At 42.5% G+C, this 27762-nt stretch overlaps 3 protein-coding genes across 3 annotated transcripts in view; 1 reads left to right on the top strand and 2 right to left on the bottom strand.

The window, feature by feature from the left end:
• Positions 1–7228: 7228 nt before the first annotated feature.
• Positions 7229–11458, bottom strand: LOC148224475 (uncharacterized). Its single transcript, XM_088162781.1, has 2 exons — positions 10858–11458; positions 7229–9159 (listed from the first exon to the last, which is right to left on the bottom strand). Exons 1-2 carry the CDS (start codon positions 11456–11458, stop codon positions 9017–9019), a joined length of 744 nt encoding a protein of 247 aa, XP_088018907.1. The 3' UTR covers positions 7229–9016.
• LOC148224476 (endogenous retrovirus group K member 8 Gag polyprotein-like) lies at positions 9168–10850 on the bottom strand. The gene is given in 2 exon segments (XM_088162241.1): positions 9168–10410; positions 10413–10850. Coding segments are annotated over 2 exon segments (717 nt in total). The 5' UTR covers positions 10699–10850; the 3' UTR covers positions 9168–9979.
• Positions 11459–21990: 10532 nt separating the features above from the next.
• The window catches only part of PRIM2 (DNA primase subunit 2), an 89016-nt gene continuing 83244 nt past the window's right edge, over positions 21991–27762 (top strand). The window contains exons 1-3 of the mRNA XM_014892784.2: positions 21991–22274; positions 22989–23092; positions 23383–23462. Of these exons, the coding sequence (XP_014748270.1) occupies positions 22121–22274; positions 22989–23092; positions 23383–23462 (338 nt within the window). The 5' untranslated portion in view covers positions 21991–22120. The remainder of the gene's footprint in view (positions 22275–22988; positions 23093–23382; positions 23463–27762) is intronic.

The following is a 27762-nucleotide window of genomic DNA, read 5'->3' as shown; positions in this document are numbered from 1 at the left end:
ACTCTACTGAGAAAGAGATGGTGTTTAAAGCTATGAGGGAAAAGGCACGAGAAATGATTAGGTTGCAAATAGCGGACGGTACATTAAATGATTTAGTGCCGCGGGAGGATCCAGAGTGGAATGTTAATTCAGCAGGGGGTTACCGTAGACTTAAGGCTTATCAAGAATTGTTGATAGAAGGAATACGGAGCGGGATACCTAAGACGTTAAAATGGTCCAAGTTGTATTCAGTAAGGCAGGAGAAAAATGAGTCCCCGTCAGCTTTCTTAGAAAGGCTTAAGGAAACTGCTCGAAAATATACCAGTTTAGAAATTGAAGGGGAATCAGGGAAATTGCAGCTAGCTTTAATTTTTATGGGACAATCCCAAGAGGATATTCAGAAAAAATTGCAGAAATTAGAAGGGGAAGATACACGGAATTTGGATAAACTTTTAGAAGTTGCGTGGAAGGTGTATAATAATAGGGGAAAAGAGACTGCTAAGAAACAACAAGCTAGTATGTTGGCAGTACTACAGCAGATAACGGGGAATGGTATGTGGGGAGGTGGCCGAGGACGCGGACGGGGACGAGGAATGGCTAGGGGAGGAATTTCGATGGGTGGAAGGGGATTCCCAAACCAATTACAAATGGGACAAGGAAAAATGAGATTGGGATTGGATCAGTGTGCCTTGTGCAAGAACAGAGGACACTGGAAAAACGAATGTCCACTTAATCAAGGTATGGGATTCGGGCTAAATAGCGGGGAAGGGTTGATAAATAATTCAAGTGCAGTTCAGGGAGGGCCACAGGGTGTCGCCCAAGCCTTTATGATGGGAAGCTACCGGAATCAAAGCTGACTAGATCGGGATCTGAAGGTAGTTTTAGAAGTAGACGAGGAACCATTGGAATTTAGAGTAGATACGGGGGCTACGTATTCTGCAATTAACACCAAATTAGGACCTCTAAGTGATTCTACCATTCGGGTGGTAGGGGTTACAGGACAGGTTGAAGAAAGGGCATTTTTACATCCGTTGGATATAAAGTTTGGGGGGAAAGAATTTGATCATCAATTTTTATACATGCCAAATAGCCCGGAATCATTAATGGGGAGGGATTTGTTATCAATGTTAGAGGCAAAAATAATTTTTGAAAAAGGAAGAGTAAAATTAGAAATTCCAGAAGATAATATAGCCAAATTATTTACGGTGAAAGAAGTAGAGGCAACAGAAATCCCCACAGAAATAGAACAGGCTGTGGTACCATGGGTATGGGAAACAGGGATCCCTGGAAAATCAAAAGCAGCACAACCGGTAGTTGTGGAATTGAAGGAAGGAGCACAACCTGTATGGATAAGGCAGTATCCTCTGAAACTAGAGGCTCGGAAAGGAGTAGCACCCTTAATAGATCAGTTTGTTAGTTTAGGGGTATTACAGGAATGTGAATCAGAATTCAATACCCCCATATTTCCGGTAAAGAAGTCCAATGGTAAGTACAGGTTAGTTCAAGATCTGAGGGCAATCAATAGTATAACAAAGGATATTCATCCAGTAGTAGCAAATCCATATACATTGCTAACAGCTGTCTCAGAGAAATTTAAATGGTTCACAGTAATTGACTTGAAAGATGCATTCTTCCGTATCCCTTTGGCATTTGAAAGTAGGAAAATTTTTGCTTTCGAATGGGAAAACCCTGCTACAGGACGAAAAAGACAGCTCACCTGGACACGTTTACCACAAGGAATCAAGAATTCTCCAACCATCTTCGGAAACCAACTAGCCCGGGAACTGGAAGAATGGAAACTAACCCAGGTAAAGGAGTCACCTTTCTCATTTATTCTTCTACAGTACATAGATGATATTTTTCTAGCCTCAACAGAAGAAGACATCTGTCGAAGACTCAGCATTGAACTCCTCAACATGCTCGGACAAGCTGGATACCAAGTGTCAAAAGAAAAGGCCCAGCTGGTAAGAACACAAGTCATTTATTTGGGATGCGAGATATCACAAGGAGTTCGGAAATTAGGGGTGAACCGGATTCAGGCAATATGTGCTATACCGACACCTCGAAATCCACAAGAGTTAAGGTCCTTTTTAGGAATGGCAGGGTGGTGTCGGTTGTGGATTCCAGAATTTGGACTAAAAGCAAAACCTCTGTATGAGGCAGTCAAAAATCCTGAATTTAAATGGAATAAAATACAAGAAAAGGCATTTCAGAACTTGAAGCAAGCTCTAAAAGAGGCACCTGCATTAGGGTTGCCAGATCTCACAAAACCCTTTCAACTATATGTAAATGAGAGGCAAAGACTGGGGATTGGGGTGTTGACACAAAAATTGGGAACATGGAAGCGCCCGGTGGGATACTTCTCGAAACAACTGGATTCAGTAAGCGCTGGATGGCCTGGCTGCCTTAGAGCTGTTGCTGCAACAGTGCTTCTGATACAAGAAGCTAGAAAACTAACTATGGGGCAGAGAATGGAAGTGTTTGTCCCACATATGGTAATAGCAGTTTTGGAACAAAAAGGGGGGCATTGGCTCTCCTCCAGCCCTATGCTGCAATACCAGGCAATCCTTAGGGAACATGATAATGTTGAAATGAAGGTAACTAACCATCTCAATCCAGCCGAATTTCTTAGAGCCACCCAAGAAGAAGGCAACCTGGTACACGACTGTGTAGAGACCATCGAACAGGTGTACGCTACCTGCAAGGATCTAAAGGATGAGCCCTTAGACGAACCTGAATGGGAGCTGTATACCGATGGATCTAGTTTTGTGGAAAATGGAACCAGGTACGCCGGGTATGCAGTGGTAACTCTAAGACAGGTTATAGAAGCCAGAGCCTTGGCTCCCGGAACATCAGCACAAAAAGCTGAAATCCAAGCCCTCATCCGAGCCTTGGAATTGAGTCAAGGGAAAAGAGTAAATATTTGGACTGATTCTAAATATGCATTTGGGGTAATACATGTACATGGGGCATTATGGAAGGAGAGAGGACTATTAAATTCACAGGGTTCGTCAATTAAACACCGAGAACAAATTGTGCAACTACTGGAAGCAGTACATAAGCCCCAGGCGGTGGCAGTAATGCATGTAAAAGGACACCAGCAGGGAGAAGAAAGAGCATTCCAGGGAAATCGTCTGGCTGACAGAGCAGCCAGACAGGCTGCTCGCGAGGTATGGACCCAAATGGCGTTGCTACCAGCACGTACCAACCCTGCAGGAGCTTTTATGGACAAAGTACCAGTATACCTACCAGAAGACGAAAAATTAGCATGGCTAGTACAAGCTAAGAAGAATGTGGCCGGATGGTATGTAACTGCCGTAGGACAAGTGATATTGTCGACAAAAATAATGAAAATGATATTAGAAATTGAACATAACAAATGCCATTGGGGAGCAGAAGCTTTAGTGCAATTTCTAAAACAAGAAATAATCTCCAATCAGATGTTAACAATGGCCAAAAGGATCAATGCAATGTGTCCAGTTTGTATTAAGAACAACCTGGTGACACGTAGGCAAGTGCAAATGGGAAAATTGCAAATAGGCCCACAGCCAGGAGATTATTGGCAGATAGATTCTTCAGAATTACCAAAAGCACAGGGGTATAAGTATGTTTTAGTCTATGTATGTACCTTCTCAGGCTGGCCAGAGGCATTCCCATGTAGAACAAACCAAGCAAAAGAAGTGATTAAAACTTTACTTCGAGAAATCATCCCCAGGTTTGGAATCCCACTAGGGATGTCCTCAGATAGGGGACCTCATTTTGTGGCAGGAATAGTGCAAGAAGTGGCTAAGGTACTTGGGATAACATGGAATCTCCATACACCTTGGAGACCTCAGTCTAGTGGACAAGTAGAAAAGATGAATCAAACACTAAAAGGCCAAATTAAGAAAATCTGCCAAGAAGCAAAGATACAATGGCCTCAAGCATTACCTTTAGCTCTGTTAAGGGTCAGGATCAAACCTAGAGACAAAGTAGGAGTAAGTCCGTATGAAATTTTATACGGCAAACCCTATCATGCTGCAACTTACAAAGGGGACCCTAATGTGGTGGGAGATCAGGTACTGTTAAATTACATTTTGTCTCTTAATAAGACTCTTACAGCACTACGGGGGGCGTTGCAGTGGAATCGACCTTTGCCTCTGGAGAATCCCATCCACGATATACAGCCTGGAGACCAAGTCTACATAAAGAACTGGAATGTGGAACCGCTAAAAGAAACATGGGACGGTCCCCGACAAGTGATTATGACTACATACACAGCCGTAAAGGTCCAAGGGATCGACAATTGGATACACTACACCCGAATCAAGAAAGTCCCGTCACGATGGGAAGTCCAACCTTTAACTGACACAAAACTGGTGTTCAGGGCAAGGCCTTGATTGCGATGTTAATGTTAAGCATTGCTCGTATCGGAGATGCCTTTGTTAAAGTTACTGTTCCTGAACCAACAGTGATTGTACCACAAGGGGCAAATGTAAATCTAACCTGTTTGTTTTCTGATGACCAGGGAGCTGGATTCGATGAAGTAAATGCGAGATGGAAATTGATCACTACAAATAAGGTATTTTCGGAAGGAATTGTGACAATTTGGGATATGAAACAACAGAAAGGTAATACTACCCTAATGATCTCACACCTGCAAAAAGCTCAGGTTGGTCAATTTTCATGCATAGTATGGATCAAGGAAAGCTTTGATTATGGGAACTTAGATGTAAAAATTTTGGCGGAGGGTTTTAAGACAGAAGGGCATTCTTATCCAATACAAGTAATACCCACAAGTATGAGAGTTGACATGTGGGATGGTCCTTCATTGAGAATCAATTGCACTCTCAAATTAGGGAATCTTTGCAGGATGAGAGAAACTAGAATGGTCCAACAAGCAAAAGAAACGGAAAATGTGCAACAGGAATTGGGGCAAGAGAATTTGGTAGTGGGATTAATTAGGGATTTTGGGAAGATGCAAAATGTAACAGTGATAACAGCGTGTTTGCCCTTGCCAAAGGCAGCAGGTGACCCTATACCGTGAGGAATCATCCCATTAGGAGAAATGCCCCCAAAAATAGCAAATGGAACGAGGAAATGCCACAAAGAGCTACGAAATCACACTAGAATAGTAGAAGAGGTTTATACCTATGGAAGACGGTGGTCAACCCCGGGGCAAAGATCGGAATGTTTAAAATTACCAAATTCTGTATTCACTAAAATAGGTCGATACAAAAATGTTGGGTGGTACACATTTGAAGTAAATCAGAAAAGGAGAAAACCTGTAGTAGATTATTATTATGAAATAGTGTGTCAAGAAGGAAAAGAAGAGTGGGAGCAATGGAAAGCAATTTGGGGTCCTAGCCTACTGGAACCCTATAGTTATATCGGATCAATACACTAGTGTATCGAATGGATTGGGTCAAAAAAAACCAGGAACATCCAGGGGTCCTCAGAGCTGAAACAGTGCACCACAACAAACTAGCCCAAACATCAGGTTGGAACTGTAGTAAAGTCATAACCTATGATACCCCAGAATCCCAAATTGGATTAGTACCCGTCTGGGTCTTGTTAAAATGGGGATGTGGATGTCAGAGATACAACCATACAATAACGGGAGAATTAAAAGGAGCTCGGAAAGATTGTCAATCAACCACAGTACGAAGCCCCGGAAATTCAGTCTGGGTAATGGGACATGGCCAATGGACTACACATTTACCGATAGGTGGTCCGATTACTCAAATAACGTTAGGGATACCAACCTTATGTCCATTTTGGAAACAGTCCAAATTAACCAAGGAAGACCAAGAGAAAAGGATGAAAAGGGGATTAAGCCCTGAGACAGACGAGGCAGTAAATCTGAAGAATGAATGGCACGAGCCAGGGGAAAGTGTAAAATTCAGTTGGATGCTTGAATCTTTATTTGCACCTGTATCTACATATAGGAACCGGGAAATGTTATATAAATTGCTAGGGCAGACGGAAAGATTGGCGGCAGTGACAAAAAAGGAATTTAGAGATCTCAATCTACAATTACAAGCTACAACCAGGATGACAATCCAGAATAGAATGGCATTAGATCTGCTCTTATTAAAGGAACACGGAGTTTGTGGATATTTACAAGGAAGGGATGATCACTGTTGTGTACATATCCCAGATGTCACGAAGGAAGTAGAAAAGGATATAGGTCAATTGGAACGAATTGAATCAAAAATACGTGAAGTACAAAAGGATGCAGAACATAATTGGGTTGGAGCTTTATTCAGTTCTTTGGGAATCCAGGTCTCTGGTTGGTTATCCTCAATTATTCAAAATGGAATAATGATTGTAATAATCATTGTAGTAATCGTGATTATGTATAGATGTCTTTTAGGGATGATTGCTAAAGAAGGAACACACACACGGCAAATCATGAAGGCCCTGACTCGACAAGAAGTGACTCAACCAACTTCTCGAAACAACCCTCCACCATCATATCTAGAGACTATCACTTAGAAGAATTGAGCATCCTTGCAGAAGACTCTGAAGAATGCTCAAAAGGGGGGAGTTGTTACCGTATGGACTAGAAATCCTGACTATTGGAATATAAAGTGTATAAACCATAATAGTAGTAGTAATGCTAAGGCTTGGAGACTGCAGTTCCCAGAGTAGGCCCTGGGAAACTAACTTAGGAATGTGCTGTGCTGAGAAAACAATGTTCAAAAGATTTAGCAGGGCATGCAGAACTGTTAGTGATAAGGTTAAAGTATAATCATAAATAAAGTACTGGTGGTGGGCAGTGGCGTAAGAGAGAGATTAAGGGGGAGAACACTATAGTCCTAGGATAAGCAACCATGTAAGATTTATGACGTAAAATGCTATCTACAAGGTGAATGTATCTATATTATTTAGAAGAATGTGTACTTCTGCACGTAAACCATTTGTAAAAAGGGTATAAAAAACCCTCTAAAAAAGGGAACTGGTGGGATCCTGACTTTGGACGTGAGTCCGCAGGTCCCTGGGCCCCGAATAAAGCACCGCATAAACTGACACTCTGTTAGTTTGTGTTTTACTTGGGGTTTCGGGCAGGAAGCTCACTCCTCTGGCTCACAGACTAGCTGTCAGCCCCTTCCACAACGTATTCCACCAAACTTGAGGAGAATTTTTAACAAGTACATAGCCTGGTTTAGGGCAAATTTGGGGAAAAACCTCCGGAAGGAGCCCCCAGAAAGCCCCCACGACTCCTCCCCCCACCACTGGGTTCGGGAAGAATTTCCTCAGAAAGGAGTGGAAAAAAACCTGTTTATTTAACAAGCGAAACACTCCCCAGCACAAAAAAAAAAACCAACACCAGATGACAAAAAACTCTTTCACTGCTCTGAATGGATGACAAACTCAGAAAGTCTCTCCAGCGAGTGGTCGCCCAGTTATCGGTCTCTGGCGCTGGGGGATGACTGCTGCAGATCAGAAAATGCAGACTCCCAGTGTTTCTTGGTGTTTCCCAGGTCCCTGTCCAGAACAGGCTCTGATGGTATTCAGGAAAGGGAGAGAAAAAAAAAACAGTCCAGGGAAAATACTGGACTGCCTAGCTGAACTAACTAATAAGCAAAAGCAAGGGCAAAAGCAAAAAAAGTAGGAGCAAAAGCGAGCAAGCAAGCAAGCAAGCAAGCCTAGCTCTCCTAAACACAGACCATGGGGGAGGTGAGCCGGCTGATAACGAGACAAAACAAACCTTCACTTTCAGAGTCAGTCCTGAAAGCACAGGACATAATACCAAGCACAAACAGAACACACGACTGGAGATACAAGCACCATAACGTCACCCTAGGACAGTACATAATTGTTGTGTGTGAATCGATGTAAATACCTTATAGCAAGTGTAGTGTGAATGTTACCATCTCTGATTTGTCATTCAGCTACTGCTATTATTACTGGAATAATGGATTATTGTAAATCCTATTATATCATTCATTGTTAAGTTAGTCAGTTATTAAGAGTTGTTAAACCCTTTAGATATAAACTGTTGACCAAGTCTGAGGTGAAGTTTGGATTCAACCACACCTAGGCTCCATCAGGAGTTTAGAAAGTAAGGGGTCAACTCTGAGCCTTGTGTCTCAGTGGGAGGATCTCCCTCGCCCCCTTGCCCTTTTGTGACTCTGGTCTCCATGCAAATTCAACCTAATACAATTTTCCTTTGTGTATTTCATCTGTGTAATAAATAATAGAGTGAAACTTGCCATCAAATTTTAAGTCATGCTTTTGCAAATTTATAAAATGACACATGATTTTGCTAACACCTTTGATAGTGATTCTTTAGGTGACCTAAACCACTCATTCACATCAGCTAACTGATTTCAAGCTGTGTCTATGTAATGACATTTCTTTGCAGTCCATCTGCAGAGAAGTTCATATATATACACTGCATAAAAGCAGGGGTGGGCATCTGTCACTACTGCGCTAGAGAAAGCAATGATAGCAACACAGACATCCTTGGGGAAAAGAAGGCATTGTCTTGAGAATGCAGTTCATATTTATAGGGTGTCTCGCTGAACTAAGACAAGACAGTAGTTCATTGGATAACTGGGAAAACGCCTCTGGGACAGTACTTCAGGTCAGCACCAGGTGTTAATATATGTTATTAATTCCATTCTATTTTGACAAAACTATCGTCCTGGGAAAAACTCCCTGCCGGAACTGAACATGCTATCAGCTTGGGAAAGGATCTGAGAGAACCAGGAGAGACTTCAGCCTGGGAATGATTTCCTTGGCTGTAATTTTCCTAGGCCTCTAGCAGTGTTTCCACAAGTCCCCCTTTTAGTTTAAAAGAAAAAGGAAGAGAAGTATTTGCAATCCCCTGCAGGGCCCTTTGCAAAGGAAAACAAACACAGTTCAAGAAATCTGAAGATATCCCAGGGAAAATCTTCAAACCTGGTGCTTTCTTCCCTACAAAGCTAATTACAATGACAAAAAACCCTCCACCATTCACCAGACCTATTATCTCTAATGCAGTTCAAAAAGCCTATCTAACAATATTTTAATTGGCTTAAAAACAGTTCCACCACGAGCAGATGAATGGTCATCCTCTGCTTGCAGAGGGACCATCGGGCTGGTGATCAGCATGCTGGTCAGCATTTGAAGGCTGTGCATCGGCCACATTCTGTCTCTGATGTCGCAGGTCAGGGCAGACACATCTCGCAGGCAGCCAGCGTACCCCGGTATCTGTTGAGACACAAGCGTACCTGTGACCCCAAACAATAAGGTCATGTGGGCCCTCCCACTTGTTCGTGGTCAGGTCATGTATAAAGACCTTCGCTCCAGGCAGACGTGTCTCATCCGAGGCCTGTAACGAGGTAAAGTGATTCACAATAACAGGATTATTGGAATCGTGGCACAGTAAAGTGATTGATGGTGTACAAAGCTTCTCCCAGTCGGCTGTGTGGTGTTTCTCCAGCCATTCCCCTTTTCTGTTTGTCCAAAACACGCTTCAGAGTACCAAGAGAGTATTTGACAATGGCCTGGCCTGTTGGAGCATGTGGAGTGCCAAAATTATGTGAGACTCCCCACATCTGCAAGAACTGCCTCGCCTTTTGAGAGACGTACTCAGGGCCATTGTCAGTTTTCACCACAGAAGGTATGCCCAAGATTGCAAAGGCCATTCTCCAATGGGCAATCACATCGTGACCTTTCTCCCCAGTATGAGCAGATGCCCACACGGCAGAAGAAAAGGTGTCAATAGACACATGCACATACTTAAACCTGCCGAATTCAGCAATGTGAGTGACAGCTGTCTGCCAAAGCTGCAGGGCCTTGAGATCCCTGGGGTTCACCCCTGCCGGTAAAGGTGCAGCAAGGCCATGGCAGTTATCACAAGAGGTGACAATGTCACGAGCCTCAGTGGCTGTTAGATGAAATTGCTTCTGCAGAGTATGTGCATTTTGATGGAAAAACCCACGCGATGCTTGGGCTTGCGCAATCTTGTCAGGCTGAGGTGCCGCCCAGGCAGGGTTAGCCAACCTATCAGCGCTGGCATTGCCTTCTGTTAGAAAACCTGGCTTTTTGCATCTAGCACACAGAAAAGTAGGCATATCAGCCTTCTGCTGCTGTGGCTTCTGCTTATTTTGCCCTTGTTTTTCCCCTTCTTCTGCTGACCACCCCCCGACATCTTCTGATGGTGCCACATGGCAGCTGCTAAAGTAGAGATCTCATGATCTGTGGTACCTACATTAGCACATGCCTGAATCATATCAGTCAAGGAGGGGTCTCCTGGCAGAGCCTGTATAATTTTAGCACAATCGATATTAGAATTGTCCCTGGCCAGCTGTTTGCATAACAACTGTCTCAGAGTATCATCCTCAATTTGTTTCTCCAAGGCTGCTGCGACCTTCTCAACGAATTGTAAGAAGGGTTCTCTAGGACCCTGAGTAATTTTCACATATCTTTGCTTTGGGGCAACAGCCTCCATTACTTTAGCATGGCTGCAAACCCTATTTCTTGGCATTGCTCCAGGATCAGAGGATCCCAGGTAGCTTGAAGGTCAGGGCTAGAGAAGCAATGTTGGTCCATCAAAGCATCACTCCCCACAGCATATCTGGGGCCTGCCTGGGGCCGCTCCATGTTCTCTGCAGCAGCCTTTTCAGCCATGTGCCTCCAGTTGTCCTCAAACACTCTAAATTGAACAGGCTGGAACAGCACTTGGGCTAAATGTCTAATATCATAGGGTGCCAGCAGGTCTGTATTCAGCACCCTAACAATTTGCATGACCTGTGCAGAACCAAGCCCATATCGTGCAACTTTGTCCTGTAAATCTTGAACCACACGCCAAGCTATGGGGTCATACCTGCCTGGCAATCCCGAACCAGGAAAAGCCCTAAAGACAGGAAAAGCCTGAGATTCCCCCGGTCCCGTGGGGATCCTCACCATCACTTGGTGGCAGGTTTCCCTCAGGGATCAGGATGAACTCAGTTGGATCTACCTGGACACCCTCCTCCATCCGAAGGACACCCCCCCGTGGCATCCCCAGGCGTTCCAGCAAGTCCCAATCTCCCTGCTGCAAGGCTCCGAGTTTCACCGCCTCCCAGAAGCTACAATGATTCTTTGGCCTCACTGTCACCGAACATGGTGGAAGGGTCCACAGGCTGCCTCGAGAAGAAGCTGCAGGACCGGTGCAAGACCGACTCTCCGAAGCAAAACCACGCCTCCGAAGGGGGGTCTGCTGTCCATCGCCACTAAAAGCACAGGGCTGGAACAACGAAGGCTGCCCCTGCCCCACAGGAGATGACACAGCAGGTGCTGTCACAGGCACAGAAGCGGTGGCACCGTTCGTTGTCCGTGGGGCAGGATGCGACCCTGGGAACGAAGAGGAACCCGGCGGCATCCCTATTGAACCAGAGGGAGAAGCCTGCGCTTCCGAGTGAGCGGGATACGACACCGGGGGCAGCGTGCCAGATGGCACGGCCCCCCCCACCCCCGGGGAGGGATCCCGTGGCCGCACCTCAAGAGGTGGGCCAGGCTGTGACATCACTGAGGAGGGGAACGGGCGGCACTGCCCCTACCTCCGCAGCCGGCGGTGTCTGCCACCCCGTCCCCGCTCCCGAGCCCACTGGCGGGGGGGACCCTGCTCCTGCGCCGCCCGTGAGCGGCACGAGTCCCGCGACTGCAGCCGGGCCGCGCCACGGGCGCAGCCGTCACGGCCGGGCCGTCTGCAGAGGGCGCGCCTGAGCCGCTCGCAACTCTCGCTCCCGTGGCCGGTCCACCCAGCGCGGGGCCACTGCCCTGCCTCCCGCCTCGGTACCTGATATCTCCAGTGCCGCTGGCGAAGGGTATTTTGGCTGGACAAAATCCCTCGGAGACGGATAAACAGGCCGAGAGTAGTCTTTGGGCAAGGGGTATTTTGCCCGGGGAGACTCCATGCGGGAAGTCTCTGGGCGGGGAGTCTCAATGTCCTGCAGGCTCTTGGAAATCTTACTCCCCTCCTCCTCGTCGTCTTCTGTTATGAGTTGGTTAATAAGTCCCCAAGTAACTATAAGAGGAGAAACCGAAGGATCTGCAGTCCGCAGAGCACCCCACAAACGGTGTCCCAGCTGTCCCCATGCTGCCGGAGAAAAAGCTATTCCTGGACCATCAGAGAATCCACTCTCTTTGGCCCAAGCTAGCAAGGCGATCAGATCCCCATCTGGAATCGGGGTTTCTAAGCTTTCCAGCACACCCTTCCAGATGGAGAGAATGGATTCCTCTCTCCTGTTTAAGCGATTTCCCATCATTTAGAAACCGGTTTCCCACCTAGTTGCTAAGGCAGGGGACAGGGGAATAAAAACAGTACCTTTCTCTGACGAGGGGAAGAACAGTCCGATGTCTTCTGGCTTCCCAGACGGCTCCTGGCGACTCGGCTGTCCGGGCTCCCGGCACGCTGACGGGTCCGTGTGGCTCCTTCACTGCTCCGGGGCCGGGTTCTGAAGACGCGTGCGGTCGAGGCGCTGCTTCGATCAGGCGCGGTATCAGTTGAGTGCGATCTTGGTGGAACCTCCAGATGTCACTACTGCGCTAGAGAAAGCAATGATAGCAACACAGACCTCCTCGGGGAAAAGAAGGCATTTTATTGAGAAGGCAGTTCATAGTTATAGGGTGTCTCGCTGAACTAAGACAAGACAGTAGTTCATTGGATAACTGGGAAAACGCCTCTGGGACAGTACTTCAGGACGGGTCCCATGGTCAGCACCAGGTGTTAATCTATGTTATTAATTCCATTCTATTTTGACAAAACTATCGTCCTGGGAAAAACTCCCTGCCGGAACTGAACATGCTATCAGCTTGGGAAAGGATCTGAGAGAACCAGGAGAGACTTCAGCCTGGGAATGATTTCCCTGACTGTAATTTTCCTAGGCCTCTAGCAGTGTGTCCACAGGCATCCATTTTAAATCTGTCATTTTGATTACCTCTGTACTCAGCAGAAAGAGAGAGGACTCCTAGAGAGTGATTCATCTTGGGATAGTGTAAATATTAAAAATATACTGGAGATCTTTTGCTCTCTGAGACCATTCTCCCTCTGCAGTATACAACGAGACAGCCAAGTAAATTAATTTAAATTAGACTTAGCCTTTAAGTGGTTAAATTGACTGAATGAATGTACTTAGCAACAATATTCTGCTGAGGATATTCTTGTTACTAATGCAAAAGAAATATTAATTCAAAAAGATGACCTAATGAAATATTATCCTGCTGACTGCTTTGTAAGTGTAACTGAACAAAAATGCTTGTAAAAACAAAATAGACATGGCTGTGGTTATCTACTCAATAAACTGAAAACACACATTGCAACTGGTGACCTATGGTGAATCTGAATCTGAAAATGTCAAGGGTCAAATAGCTGCAGTGTAAGCAAATTGAGTGGTAGGAATTGGCTGGTTTTAAAGAGACTAAAATAGCATGTTGAAAAATATTTGCTTCAATCAGGTATCTGCAACACAGACCCATAAAGGTGCAAATTTCTCCCAGTTTACATAGTCATCACCAGTGTTTTATACAATACATAATCCATGGATTTGATTTTTCAATAAGGACTGAGGTTAAGAGTGCAGTAGGTTTCAGCAATAAGCGCACATCTGTTGTTGTGGGCTCTATTTTGAATTGGATTGCTTGGGCATGTTCTCCATGACCCCACGACAAGCATGACATGTCCATCTTACAGGTATCAAGCAAATGCTTATTGACTCACAAAGTCAGTTTTCATTTAATGACCTCTGAGGTTAAGGATATACCCATGCTCCGGATATGGTACCCAAGGCTGTTGCTGCTCAGCCAGGCATCTGTCATGATGAGGAGGGCAGGCTGTCCCATGCTGTCCCGTGGCTCCCTGCAATGGCTGCTGAGCTGCCACCTACCACCAGCTCCACTGACATTGATGGTGCTGGTGACATGACTAAGAAGCTCCTGAATAGTCTCTGGGCCAAAGAGCCTTCCTTTCTGTTTTAATTTACGGTTATACACCTTCTTGTGCCAGTGTTTTCCCTCTTGAATCCTTGAGCTACGAATAATCCTGGCACACCATACCTAGAATATTTTTTTCCTTGTCTCTATATGGACTCACAGCTCATTTTCTGCGGTCTGAGCAGAGTCTGTTCAGCTGTGGTGTCAGAGGATACTTGGTGCAGAGACTGCTAAAGCCCTGGGGATGGGGGAAAAATGCAGCAGACTACAGAAAGAAAGAGACAGGCTTCACTAAACAGGATGTACATTATTGAGGTGATGGAAGAGAGTGAGTTTGGAAAGGGCATAAGACGCCATTCTTCAGGGCATAAACCAGCTAAACAGTAAATTTGGGAAAAATCTGTCCTTATACATCAGTTCTTCCATGACTGCTTACCTCGTGGGTTTTGTGGAAATTTCCTTTGCAGCATCTGGAACCAATCACTGTCAAAACCAGATCACATTAAGCAGGTGCTTGGGCTGCTCCTGTACTTGCAGCTCCTGCACTTTGTGCAGATACAGGTATCTGTATGAAAAGACAACCCACCTGTGCTCTGCATTGCCCTGATGTTAGTGAGCAGACAGGGGTAAAAAGTGATTTTAAAGATGCATCAATGGCTATTAATATTTTTTGTCAATTCATTCAGTATTTCATTGTTCAACATTACAGATGGAAAACACCCCCCTTTTTCTTCGTTTGTAGAAGGATATCTATCTGTTCCCATATTTATGCCACATTCTTATATAACTGATATCCTTGGTGATAATAGCAATGAAATAATATTGACACTTTAATCCAATGTCCTAGTTATGGGGTAGTGCATGGTGGTCCTCTTGCTTGCTTGAGATTTATTTCCATACCAAGGCTCTGTCTCGTGACTGGTTATCAGTCTCCTTAGCATTGGTAGGAGTTATGTTTTATCTTTTCTATTTATTATATTGACTTTGCCTTTAGAACTTGTCTGTCTTGCATTCGAAAAATAGACAAAACTGATTTATCTCCTAAAACATCACATAGCTCAAACATTTTTTGATAGAAAACTGTCAAAAAGACATGTTTTTATTACTTAAAAAAAGGACTCAGTCATTAAATGCTTTCCTTCATGTGTGAATTTGTAGTAGTTAAAGCTGCTTTCAAGGTAAAATAATTACAGTGATGCAAAAATGTTGCTTATGACAATTGAGTTAACCCTGGCTCACATCCAGGGAACTCCCTTATTTCTCATTTAGAGAGTTTCAGAACTATTTGATTCCCTTTATTGTTATGTGACTTCTCACTTTCCTCTTTGCCTCACTACAATCAGAAGATATTATTTATTATTTTCATATTAATATAATAGTAATGAAGGAAACGCCTTCATGAAAATCAAGAAATACTTTTGCTGTGAAACCTAGAAAATTCTAGGCTAACACATACAGGTGGTGCTAAGGACTAAAATTCCTGTATACTTTTCTATTTCCTTGGGCACTGCCTTCAGATCAGCAGCATATGTGCTATTCTGAGATAGTTGGGACATCTGGGTATCTTGGATGAAACTGCTAAAGAGTTGTGGATAGGTAAATTAAGAGGATAAACTGTTCAGAAGTTCTATAGAACTGAATTCTGATAGTTACAATTCTTAAGGACCTTAACAGTAAACTATCTTCTCTAAGACATAGAAGGGAACTGAGAAATAAATATAATGACAAGAAGTTTTATTTTTCATCAGAAACAATGTGCTGTAATTTGCAAGATAGGCACCATATTAGCTTACCAGCAATGTCCCCATTCCATGTGACATTTTGTGGTGAAGACATGGACTCACTATTTGAGTGGCAAATGCTGTCTGTGTAGCTGATCTCTGCTGGCTGCCTTTGCAGGCTGTTGTGGATACAACAGCAGCAGCAGAATTTTGTTTGAGCTGGCAGCTGGTAACAGTGAATTTCAATTAATATAGATAGATAAATATCTTGGAGATAGTTAACATTCAACATGTCTTAAAATTGATAGCTGAAATAGAAGAGACCTAGATGTATATTCACCCAGAGGAAAGACAGCTGAAGTCATCTATCACTTTTGATAGCCACCACTTTACTAAGCAGTGTCCAGGCTATGTTCACATTTACTGTCATCTTCAGGCAGTGAGGAAGAAAAGGAGGAACTAGGAAACATGAGTGGGGAAGAGGCTGTGTGTGAAATGGAGCAGAGGACTGTAGGCAAGCTAGGAGAAAGAAAAAAAAGGTGATCCATAAAAAGCCAAATTGTCTGTGTTCTCCTAAATATATAGAATAAATGCTGTACTTCTAATGGTGTAGAGAGTTTAGGAATTATGCCAGGTCTCAGATACATCATGGAGATCTTCTTTATCCAGTGACCTGTTCCTGCAGACTGAGTGGGTCACTTTGTTTTCCCATCTGGAACAAAGATACTTAGAATTCCAGCTCTCTACACTCCAGCAGACACTGCTGGCTTTATAGCTACACAGAGCTGGAAAGAATAGTCTTGTAACATCTGTGGAGTAATGTGGACAGAGAGGAAAGGGTAACATGGCTCCTTGTCTTTTCTCCTCTGTTTTTAGTTTATTTAAATTCTGAAATCAATCTAAACCACCAGAAATAATGTTTATAAGTACCTGTAACAAATACAAGACACTATCTTGTCAGGTTTGCTTTCCTGGAATTTTGGGCTACTTATACAATTTTAATTGCAAGGAATAAGCCAAAAACTGAGATAAGAAACTGGTCAACCACATCAGATCTTAATATGACCTGAAACTGTTTTAGATATCATTCTGCTGGCAAAATTTCAGCCTGAATGTGTTGCCTGAAAATGTTAATCCAGCTGATTGTCAAAGACTTTTTCTGTTTTAACTGAGATTCTAAGTGTTTGATAGATTTTTTTTTCCCCACAAATTTCAATCCTAACTTTTTTGGTGCTACCTGTAGTACTGTTGTTTTCATCTTGGCCTCTGTATTGTCTGTAGTCAAAAATTTTACAATTTTTAGCTTGTCTGTACTATTTATTTTGTTTTAAATATACATTTTTAATTAATTTTATGCAAAACATGAAAAAGCCTTCGTTTCAAAACTTTCAGGCACTATTAAATTGTAAAGAAATTAAAATATGTAAATGATTCACAATTGGGTCTTTTCCTTCAGTCTTGGTAACAAAATTAGGTAAAAAATATCCCCTGTAACACTGAGGTTCTTTAGTCTGTGGAAAATTTAGAAGTATAATTACAATTTTTTAAGACCTTAATTTTATAAAATCTGCTTTAAATTTAGTATTTAGTATCATAATATTCTCTAAGGACATTTAAATGCTATTTTCCTCAAAATTATGTGTTGTCCAAAGGTTAGAACTTCAATGTTTGGGATGTTGATGAAGCAAGCCTCAGAATACAGCCTAGTAATTAAAATAACACCAACCAGGAATTGATTTGTGCTTCTTAAGTTTCAATCACTGTAAATGCGTGCAATAAGAAATAGCAAAGCTTTGCCTCTCAGGGTCAGGATGTAGGTTTTTTGCAATATTAGTCACAGACCTGGTTGCATATCAAACTATTTTTGGTGCATTTAGAGCTATTGATGCCACACCATCTTTCAGACATGCTGGTTTGTGCTTAGGTAATGAATTGCTTCTGCAAGAGCATAGCTCTTGCATGCCACTGCAATAGTGAAATATCATTTGCTGCCTTTATACAAATGTTCTCAGCCAAGAAAATGCATCCACTATATATAAAGCCTTTTTTTTAAAAAGCCAATGTCAGACAGTTGAAGAAATCTGAGTAACTCGGCTCTAGTCAGGCTTGAGTAGTAAGCACAGCTGGACTCCAGACACTGACTCACTCTCCAATTACCACTACCCAGATTTTTTCCAACAGGCTCATTTCTGCTGATAAATATTCCAGCTTCCTATGGAAGAGAAGGCTGAGATTATGTCAATGTAGACAGAAAAACTAAATCTGTGTTTACATTCATAGAGAGGAAAGTAAGGCAAGAAATTTGAAACTAACTTAGCACCAATATAAGCAAAAGAAGAACTGGAAAACATACAGACAACTTTGGAACGTCTTTGTACAGATTACAGTGGAAATATTTTGCCTCTGTGTTTATGGGCCTGCCCATTACAAGCCTTTTGTTGCAAACAGGAGAGGAAAGCAATTTATGCTTAAGAAAGACTACCCTTACTTCAAAGCAACAGGACAATAGAATTTTACTTTGTAGCATGTTACAGCCAGACTATAGGAAAAAAACCCACTCTTACATTTTGGTAAATATAAGAAAATAAACAGTGGTCTCTACCAACCCCAGTCTTGCTATCGAATAATTATTAATCTGAAGGACTGTTTGCAATCTCTTGCTGCGAATTTCAGATATATGTTCCATGTTCTTGTGACCACAGAATGTGAACTTTCCTAAGTTTTGGCACAACCAGATCTTCCCTTTGCTTCAAGCACTCTGGAAAATTTGGATTTGAGTTTAAGTGAAAGATGCCAAGATCCACTCTTTCCTAAACCAGATATTTTAGACCAGTTTTAACTGTATGTGTCCATACAGTGGATGAATTCCATGACCTGTTGTATACAGGAAGTTAAAATATAGTTCCTTCTGGCTATAAAGTCTAGTTGAAATTAAATCATAGAGCATATTCTACTTTTTCTAATTACGTGGTCTTTCTGCAAGGGCATCAAAAATACAATATATAACAGAAGAAAGATGCAAGGAATGTATTTGTTACAGCAGCCTAAAGGATAAATCTAGGATTCGTAAGCCCTGTCTAAGTGGAGTCAGGGAGACTGAGTGTCACAAGGGAGGTGACCATCGTTACTCTCCACTTAAATAAATTGAGAGCATATTCGAGCTAAAGCAGCCCTCTGAACCTCTCTTCACTGCAAGATTCATGCTTTACTCAATTCAGAGCCTGCAGGAATGTAAAGGCCAGCTCAGAACATTTACCCTGCTATTTATAGTAAGTACAGAGGTATCTGTGCATTGTAGTCAGAACTAAAATCTCGGTATAACTTGGATGTCAAACATTTAAAGAAGTAATAAAAACCATGGAGAACTGCAAAACAGAAAAAAATAAATAGGAATTGGGCTAGGAATTACACAAATAGATTACAAGAAAAGATTTTTGAAAAGGTCAGATCAGTAAAGGAATAGAGTTAGACAAGGGGAAAATGTGTAAGTAAATATTTCGAACAAACAAAAGTTAAAAAAATTTTCAAGAACATTTTAAGAGGTGAAAACACCAAAACTCCAAGATATTAATACAATATATTTGAAGACAGAATTACATGAGAATTCAATCAGGCTGATGATGCATGCAGTAAGATTGTCTATTAACAATAAGAGCTGAAAGGGAGCAGGAAACAGGGAAGGGACATTTTGTGCTAATCACTGCCATCCATAGAGATGCAAACAGACATGAGAGATGAATGGGATTTGAAAGACAGACTACATATCAGCATCACCATATTTACCCTTCCATTAGCAGATGTAGTTAAGCAAATAGAGAACAGCTGGGCTCTGGCAGATTAGCATTAGGCACTCTGTACTATAACAAAAGTGGGAGTAGCAACTGTGCAACGATATGTATTTAATGCAAATAAGGATTTTGTGTGTGTCTGTGTTGGCAGAGACTGGCAGCTCTAATGAGCACAAAACCAGTTAAAATGCAAAGAGTAAATTTATTGCATTACCTTGCTAACTGGAAGATCCCAAGGCAACACGGTGGCAGAGACACACAAGCAGGAAGGCAGGCACTGTTAGGCTCAGTCCATCCGAGTGAAAGGCAGGCCTGCTGTTTGCACCAATTTATCAAGGGCCCCTGCACTTGTAGTTTACCAGCATGCTGTGATCTCCTCCGGACTTTCTTTATGATATCTGAGCTTTGACCCTCTCTCTCTCCCAAAACCAGGGAGATTAAGCATGTCCGTGAGAGTGCCTCCAAGTGCCTCCTCTCCAAACACCTACATTATCTCTACACAGAAATGCTTCTCAAAGCAGAATATAGACAACACTAGGCATAACATCCAGACCTCTCCTCACTGTTATTCTCCAGACCTTGACATTCCCAGCTCCAGGGTCACTTGAGTGAATCTACCATCTTCATTCTCCTCCTTATTGCCATGCTTCCACTTTTAACCCTTTCCTCCCAACAGTGCATTACTTAAGTAGCAGAACAGTTTGGGGTATGCTGAATTGCACTGTGTTTGCATGGGGTTATGGGGACAGCTTGACAGCTGAGAATATGGATGTTGTAAAGCATTTGTGAGGTGGGTTGTTACAACATCAATAATTCTCTTAAAAAATACTTTAAAAATCAGCCTCCAGTGGTAATGTTACTGTAGGAGAAGTGAAAATATATTTAGAAAAAAGTAACCAAAATATAGTGAGAAATATTACCATCTGTAGGTTTCAATAGGTGCATCAATAAGAAAGTCTGAATTTTGAAATTTGGGGGAGTTTTACCCCAAGGTGAAAAATTTTCACTTGTCTATTTTCTCTTCCCAAGAAAATTATTTTTGTGTGAAAAGGTAAGGTCTTCTGTTGTAAGTTTTATTTAAGTGTAGTAATATAGTAATCAAGTCTAGTAATATAGATGTTAATTTTGATTCTTAATTTCTGTGGAAGTAATCTTATGTGTGACTTTTTGCAATGCTATGTCATTAGTTAAATAAAAAAACCCAAACAAACAGGTTAGATCTTTACCTAATTACAGACAATTTGGGGATTAATAGTCATCAAGAAAGGAAAAAAAATCCTAGAAGTAAAACAAATGAAAGAAAATAACAGCTGTAGACATAGCTGCTGACCTGTCAAAAATCAGCAAGACGTGACTCAGTAGAATTAGTGATGGACAGTAAACTGATAACCATGCTTTCCAAAGGTGTGGTGCTGCTTATGTGTCAAAACCTAAAACATGAGTAGAAATTAAATTTAATTATAATGAAAAGCGACTCTGGTTTCTGCTGTTCTCTGCATTGTCGTACTTCTCCCCCTCTAGTCGAGGCTGGGTACAGCACTCCAAGCTAACGTGGGACCCTGCCCTGGATGGTGCTTCGCCGTTCTCTGTAAGATCTCTTGAGTGAGTATTAACTGGTCAAAGGCAAACCTCTGCCTTCTTGCAAATATTAGGAGGATTTTGGCAGATGTACTCCTTACTCCTAAGCAACCCAGGCTGCAGCCACGTGGTGAAGGGAAGAAACAGTGTGGGATGAGCATTGGCTATTTGAAAAAAGAAAGTTGCTTCAGGTTAAAGTTTTTCACTTATAAAAAGATATGAACTTGCTGCCGGTTAAATGTTAAATAGTACAAAAATATAAATACATAAAAATATATCAATAGCATTGCAGGCGGGCTCCCAGGGCAGCGTTTGTTAAAGCTGCGGTCAGACCACTCGGGACTGTGCCAGGGGCTGCCCACCAACACGGGACTAGTGCGTGTCCCGATCCATGATCCTCTCCTTGCTCTTCAGAACGTGCCAGCCTAAACTACTGATTTTCCTCACTTTGTTGGCACCAACTGTATACCAGTTCTGATTTCCCACCCTTTTACACTCCAAACTTCTTGCAAGATCGTTATCCAACTTTTCGGGTAGGGAGAAATTAGCAAGTAAGTGGCATTCTGTGGCAGGGGCATAAAACATAACTCAGCTGCAGAAAAATGGCCAACACAGCGGCAAAAATAGCACATCCTGCAGTTCTCTTGGAGAAGTAACAAAATTATAAAACTGTAGAACAGGGAAGAACATGCCAGCGCCGGAAGCGACCGTACCAGGTGTGGACACCTGTCAACACCTCCCGGCTCGTGCCGGGACCGCCATGCCGGCTGTGGGCACTGCCGGTGCCGGGACCGCCATGGCGGGTGTGGGCACTGCCGGCACCGCCCCGCCCGTTCCGGGACCGCCATGCCGGCTGTGGGCACTGCCAGCACAGCCCCACCGGTGCCGGGACCGCCATGGCGAGTGGGGGCACTGCCGGCACCGCTCCGCCCGTTCCGGGACCGGCCCCCGCCAACATGTCCCCGCCCACATCGCTGCAGAAGCCAATGGCCGCACAGGAGGCGTGGCCCTGTGCGGAAGTGGGCGGGGCCGGCAGAGCGCGGGAAGCCGGGGCACGGGGCCGGACGGGCTCAGGTCGGGGTCCCGCCGGTCGCGTCGGGCGGAGCGGTGGTAGCGGGGCTCCGTCGGTCGGGGCGGGGCCGGGCCAGAGGCAGCTCCGGGGTAAGGGAGATGGAGTTCTCCCGTCAAACGAGGCTGAAGCATGCACGGCTGGCTGGAGACCGGCGGGAGCAGTACCCTCACAGTTTGCAGTTTTACCTGGAGCCCCCCATGGAAAGCATCTCCCTGGTGGAATTTGAGAGCTTTGCCGTCGACCGCCTGAAGCGTGAGTAGCGTCTTTCTCTCTCTCTCTATCCCCCACTCCTTCCATCTTCCTCCTTCCCCATTTCCCTTCTCTTTCCTCCTGTCCCTTCTCTCCTTCGATGCTTTGAATCCTTCCTGTCACGGTTGTGTATTTCTGGCAGGCCTGGATGCTCTGCTGGCCGGACATAAACGGGAGTTGGACTGGCTGCTCGTGCCGCCGCCAACTCCTGTTAAAGGAAACGCTTAGCTTTGGGCTTTTCGGAGAGCTGAGACAAATTTCACAACGGCGTTTATTGTAGCTGTCGGGATTGGGTAGTTTTGGTTTACACGGGGTGTTTTTACCAGCACGTTTTATATTCTGTAGGTGTTCTGGCATATTGGATGTCTCAGTGCTGAGTTTCAGGTCTTTGTGGCTAGCAGCCAGGGCTTCTCCTGAAGTCCTGAAAACTGCTGGATTGAAGTTTCCCTTAGAGTTGAAACCGATGTTCTGAGACTGATCCATCAGAGTTAGTTGTCTCCCTTTCCTTGTTGACACTGTGGATCCCAGAATTGGGCCAGCCGTTCAGGACTCACGGGCCACACTTTATCCTCCATATTTCTCACCTTTTTGCTCCTCATACCATTAAAAGCAATTCCTGTAGCCTTATCCCAGTTTGTGCCTTTCCCAAGCTGTCATACACTTAGTTTGATTTCAGCATGTTGTCTCTAACATGAACCTTTTCTTTTTTTTGCCCAGTGCTTAAAGTAATTGAAAATCTCGGTGTGAGCCATGTAAGAGGTACCGATGCATACAAAGCTAAGCTGGAGGCTGAGCTCCGGAAACTGAAATTTCCTTACAGAGTAAGTAAACATCAAGATATGGAACTCTCTTGCACTTCATTTTCTTTATGCCATTCAAAAGTAACAAATACAAGTAGAGGTGATGACTTCCTATTTCTAAAACTGTGGGAGGTGTAGTTTTTCTTTGAAGGTATATATTTCTTTCTTTAAGGTAACCCCCTTCAATAAATTGGCATTTATTGTCTAAGAGATGACTGTTAATACACTGATGAACAGCATTGGCAAATTGATTGTGAATTTTTAATCTGGGAGAGATTATTTCTCAGAAATAATAAGGATATGTTCTATAGGCTTTGGCTGAGGATGATTATGAGACAAGAAGAAAAGATCATATCTCTCATTTCATACTACGCCTTGCTTACTGCCAGTCGTAAGTACTTCTTGGGTTATGCTGTTCTCTTATTATTAATTTTAAATGTGTACAGATAATGTAGTGTTTTATTATAGACATTAGAGATGCTTTAGAGTTGCATGGCTACTAAAGAGAGAGGTAGGCTCAAAAAGGATTTTTTGCTAGGAATCTGATTTCAGCTGTGGTGAAAAGGGATGTGTGGAATCAATTAATATCTGGATTTTGTAATAATAAAAAAAATTACAAACTTTTGGCTTTTAAACACATACAATAGATTTGAGTGTCTTGATAGCTTTTTTTAAAATGAAAGCACATCAGTATTAACTGTTTATCAGGCATTTGCAGTGATTGATAACATAGTTTAGCTTCTGTATATGCTAACTCTTGATAACTGACCAAAGACCTGTGTTACTATTACTAATAGTAATACTAATTACTTATATATTACTATTGCTTTATATTACTATGTAGAGAGCACTGTTTCTGACCGAGTAAAAATAGCATCTGAGTTTGAGGTTTCATCTACTGCTTCTGTTTTTTGTCCATATTCATTGCTGTGGCTGGTTGCACTGCAATTTTTTATGTGAAATTTCAAGCAAAAAGTTGATCCTGTCAAACACATTCTTTTTGTTTCTCTTGTAGATTTTGGATGAAATTAGAGATTGTCAGTACTTCATGTCTGCAATTAGTTTTGTTATACATTTGTCTGAACTCTTCTTATCACTGCAGTCTTTTGAGAATTAAAACTGGCAGATATGAAGTGTGTTGAACTGTTCATTTGTTTGTGCTTAAGTCTGCAATACAGTTCATTTTAATTTAGTGCCTGTGATAGAATGCATATTATGGTACTGTGATAGCTGGTACTGGGACATGACTGAAGTGCTGCTATGGATACAGATTTGTAAGCAAAAACAGACAGGGAAGGTGAGTAGGAGGGATTGTGGCCTAAGACAGGATGTGGAGCTGGAATGGATGGGGCTCTTCTTTGAAATAGCTGTGGATTTCTGCTGCAGAACATTTGATCAGAGTAGGAAGTAGCAAAGGCCTCAAAAGCCTGCCTCCAGATGGATGAAACCTCACCATGACAGGCTCTGGATGACTTTTAAACACCGTGAAATCTTCCAGATCATTCATGTCCCATCCTGTTGTCCTTTCAAAAGACATCTGGGCTGTGGTGAAGACAGTTTGTCAATGTGTGTGATCAATGAGCCTGCTAGATCCATGATGCATGGACAATGAGGAACAGGCTGTGGGTGTGGAGATCAATACCAGCCTTCACTGCACTGACTCTGATAGTGTGGCTCAAAATCCTGAAAGAAGGGAGCAGATTGAATAAGAGAATTGCAACTGAAATCCCTTCTGTATTTTACAGGTATAGTTTGTGATTTTGAACAGCAAGTGTAACATTGTCTTCTTTCTACTGCCCATGTTTGTTGTGTTTTATAAACTCCCTAATCATACTTGTCCTGCTGATTTTCACGAGACAATATCTTGACTTACCTGTATTGTAAGTTTACCAAAACCCCCTAAAAGGTACTATCCTCAAGTAGTCTGGGGTCTAAAAGGCCCCTGAAAACATAGTGGTTTGTTTTAGTGGCATTTTGAATAATCAATTTAGCTTAATTACAAAGCTTAAACTACTTTAAACATTTAGTTACTATTTAAATTATTTAGACCATTACTTTTTTTGTGGAATATGGGGTACTTTGAGGGTGTTGGTAGTTGATGAAAGTTCTGCTCTTGTGGAGGGTGAGAATTTGACTGAAGTTCTTGCTTAGTAAATAAATTGGAGATGCTGTTCAAACCCTGTGTTTTAGGGAAGTATCTTAAAAATTAGACTACAGGCAGGACAGAAGTGGGCAGCTAGTTGAAGGTGAACTGCTGTGCAGAAATGAATACAAGCTATTTTGGGCCACAGAATCAGCAGGAAAGAGCCTGACTTTGTAATGTAGGGGAAAAAAAATCTTTAGAGGGAGGAGGGGTTTTGGACCGAGCTCTGGGACACCCTTTAGACAACTTGCAGGCGCCGTTTTGTGTTCCCATTTATTTGTAATTGCTGCGTTTTGATAGAGCAGCTTTTAGTCAGTTTCTGCTTGTACTTTGAAAAAGTAGATTTAGTGCTTGCTAATAACGTGGAAAATAGCATTCTAAGAACTATGAGGTGAGCTTGTACCCAGTGTTCTCTATTCTCTCTTGGAAAGCAACTAGTTTGGGGATATTTCTATCATCTACAACTGGCAAGTTCCCAAAAGATAAAATTGGAGGCAAATAGAATAAACTGTACTTCAAGTTTTTATCACGTACTAGGTTAGAAAAATAAGGTTGGCACAAATCATCAGGTTAATTGAAGAAAACTGTTAAGGTAGGAGTGATTGAAAAGGTGCACTTAAATAGACATAACTGCAAAGCAGGTTGAATTCGGAATTCACAGCTGAGGCAGCTGTGTGTGCTCGTGTTTAGTTTCCTGTGATAGTGCTTTTTCAGCTTTTAGTTGGCCAACAGTGCCATCCAGGGGTAAAAGTTTATATGGATTTTTCTCTTCTAGTTTCTGTCAGTCCTCAGTTGGATTGTTTGGATTTGGTTTTCATGTGATCTGAAGTGACCAGCTCCACCATTCTGGTCAGTTAAATTTATAAGGTAGTCATCATCTCTTGACTTCTTCTGCCTTCTGAAATCCGAGATTTTAAAGCTTATTCCTGTTTGATAGGGTATTTACAGTCTCAGGAGAGCAGTCTCATCCATACCCTTCTTTCACACCTCTTCTAATGTCACTTAGATCTGTCAAGACCAGGAAATAGAATAATCTTGTTTGATTTGCTTTCATGGCAGGTGCAAGTGTAAAGATAATTTTATTTGCATGTGGACAGGAGTGTCCGTTTTTGCTTTTGTCTACTGCGTCTCTCATCATATCAGCAAAACAGCTAAGAAGAGCCTTGATAGTCACAGGAGCATAATTTTCACCTTACTTTCTTAAGATGGAAGAAATAAATTTTTCCTCTGCTCTGACAGCAAAACTCTTTTATCCAGGAAACTTTCAAACATACTTTTGTGCCTTTTAAAAGTTTTTTGTTTGATTTGTGTCTGTGTCACATAACAAGGACATAAATTCTATTTCAGACTTAGAAAGGCCTGTTCACTACTCCTTGATATTTTTTTATATGATAAATTAGATTTCTCTGCTAAAATTGCTGCCTCTTTATGTTGAGTAGCATTTCCTTTCGTATGTTAATTGTACCCATGTTACCCTTGCTGTCTTGTCTTTAAAACCAAAACTCTGAGTAATTCGTGGCTATTGGTTGCCTACTAAAGCAGCAATCTGGCCCATGCCCAGAGTTTTCGTAAATGAGTGTTAAGTTGTTGGAACTCTCATATTAATTGTGGAATGTGAGTCTTAAATTCCAAATTTACAAGCATTTGCATGCCTTTCCTAAAGTACTTACATCTTCATGCTTCCTAACAAATATGCTGATTTTTCCTACCCCTCCGTGGGGTGAAGAGTATTTCTGTTCCAACTCCAGTCCCTCAAGTGCTGCTCCCTATATGAAAGAGACTTTTTTTTTTTATATTATTTTTATAGTTGGGAATCTATGAGCTGGTTTAAACTGTTGAGTAATCTGTACTCCAGAAGTTAAGTGGCAAAAAATGAGATATTCGTAACACCTGCACTTCAATGACCTGCAACTCCCTCAGCTTCAGCTGCAGCTTGCTTAATTATCTAATGGCAGTGACATTGCTTTTCAGTTAAGCTTGGGGTTTTGATAATAGGTATTATGACTTAGTATGAGTTTGAGATGAGAAATGAGCTTGAGAAAAAAATTGCACAATTTTTTTCGTGTGAATAATGAGTATAAAATATGGTTTGGCTTTAGAAGTGATGTAAATAATGCCCTAATGATGATGATTCTAGGAAAGTCAGTTTAGAAGATTTCAATGGACATATACAGCAGTGTGAGATCAGCTTGTCAGCTCTAGGAAGAATCCATATACGTCTATTTATAAGAGATAAAGTAGTATTTCATTGTTATGGTAACTTAAGTGGGTAGGTGGGATTACAGCTTCTGATCTGCTTTGCTGAAGGAAAGGAACAGACTGGCTGATCTCCAAAGCTATTATAAATAATTGTGTTTGAGATTTGTTTTTTGTATGTGTGTGTGTGGTGGTGGTGTTTTGTTTGGTTCCCCCATATGAAAACAAATGCACTGTAAATCAAGGAAAATGGAAAAAATTGTCACATCCCAGGATTTAACTACAGTCTAAGGTGGCCGCAGAAGACCTGCAACAAATCAGTCATTAAAGCATTAACTTCCATTTAACTTGC

This window comes from Sturnus vulgaris, chromosome 3 (genome assembly GCF_052056855.1).
Source record: "Sturnus vulgaris isolate bStuVul1 chromosome 3, bStuVul1.hap1, whole genome shotgun sequence".
Taxonomy (NCBI): domain Eukaryota; kingdom Metazoa; phylum Chordata; class Aves; order Passeriformes; family Sturnidae; genus Sturnus; species Sturnus vulgaris.
The sequence above is the reverse complement of the archived record's forward strand: the minus strand, read 5'-3'. Positions and strand labels throughout refer to the sequence as shown.

Bases quoted from the DNA above. Each gene is read 5' to 3' on its own strand.
- LOC148224475 (XM_088162781.1), bottom strand. From the start codon at position 11,458: ATGTCACAGCCTGGCCCACCTCTTGAGGTGCGGCCACGGGATCCCTCC. The intron at 9,160-10,857 runs GTGAGGATCCCC...GTGTCTCAACAG, and splicing joins AAACCTGCCACCAAGTGATG to ATACCGGGGTACGCTGGCTG.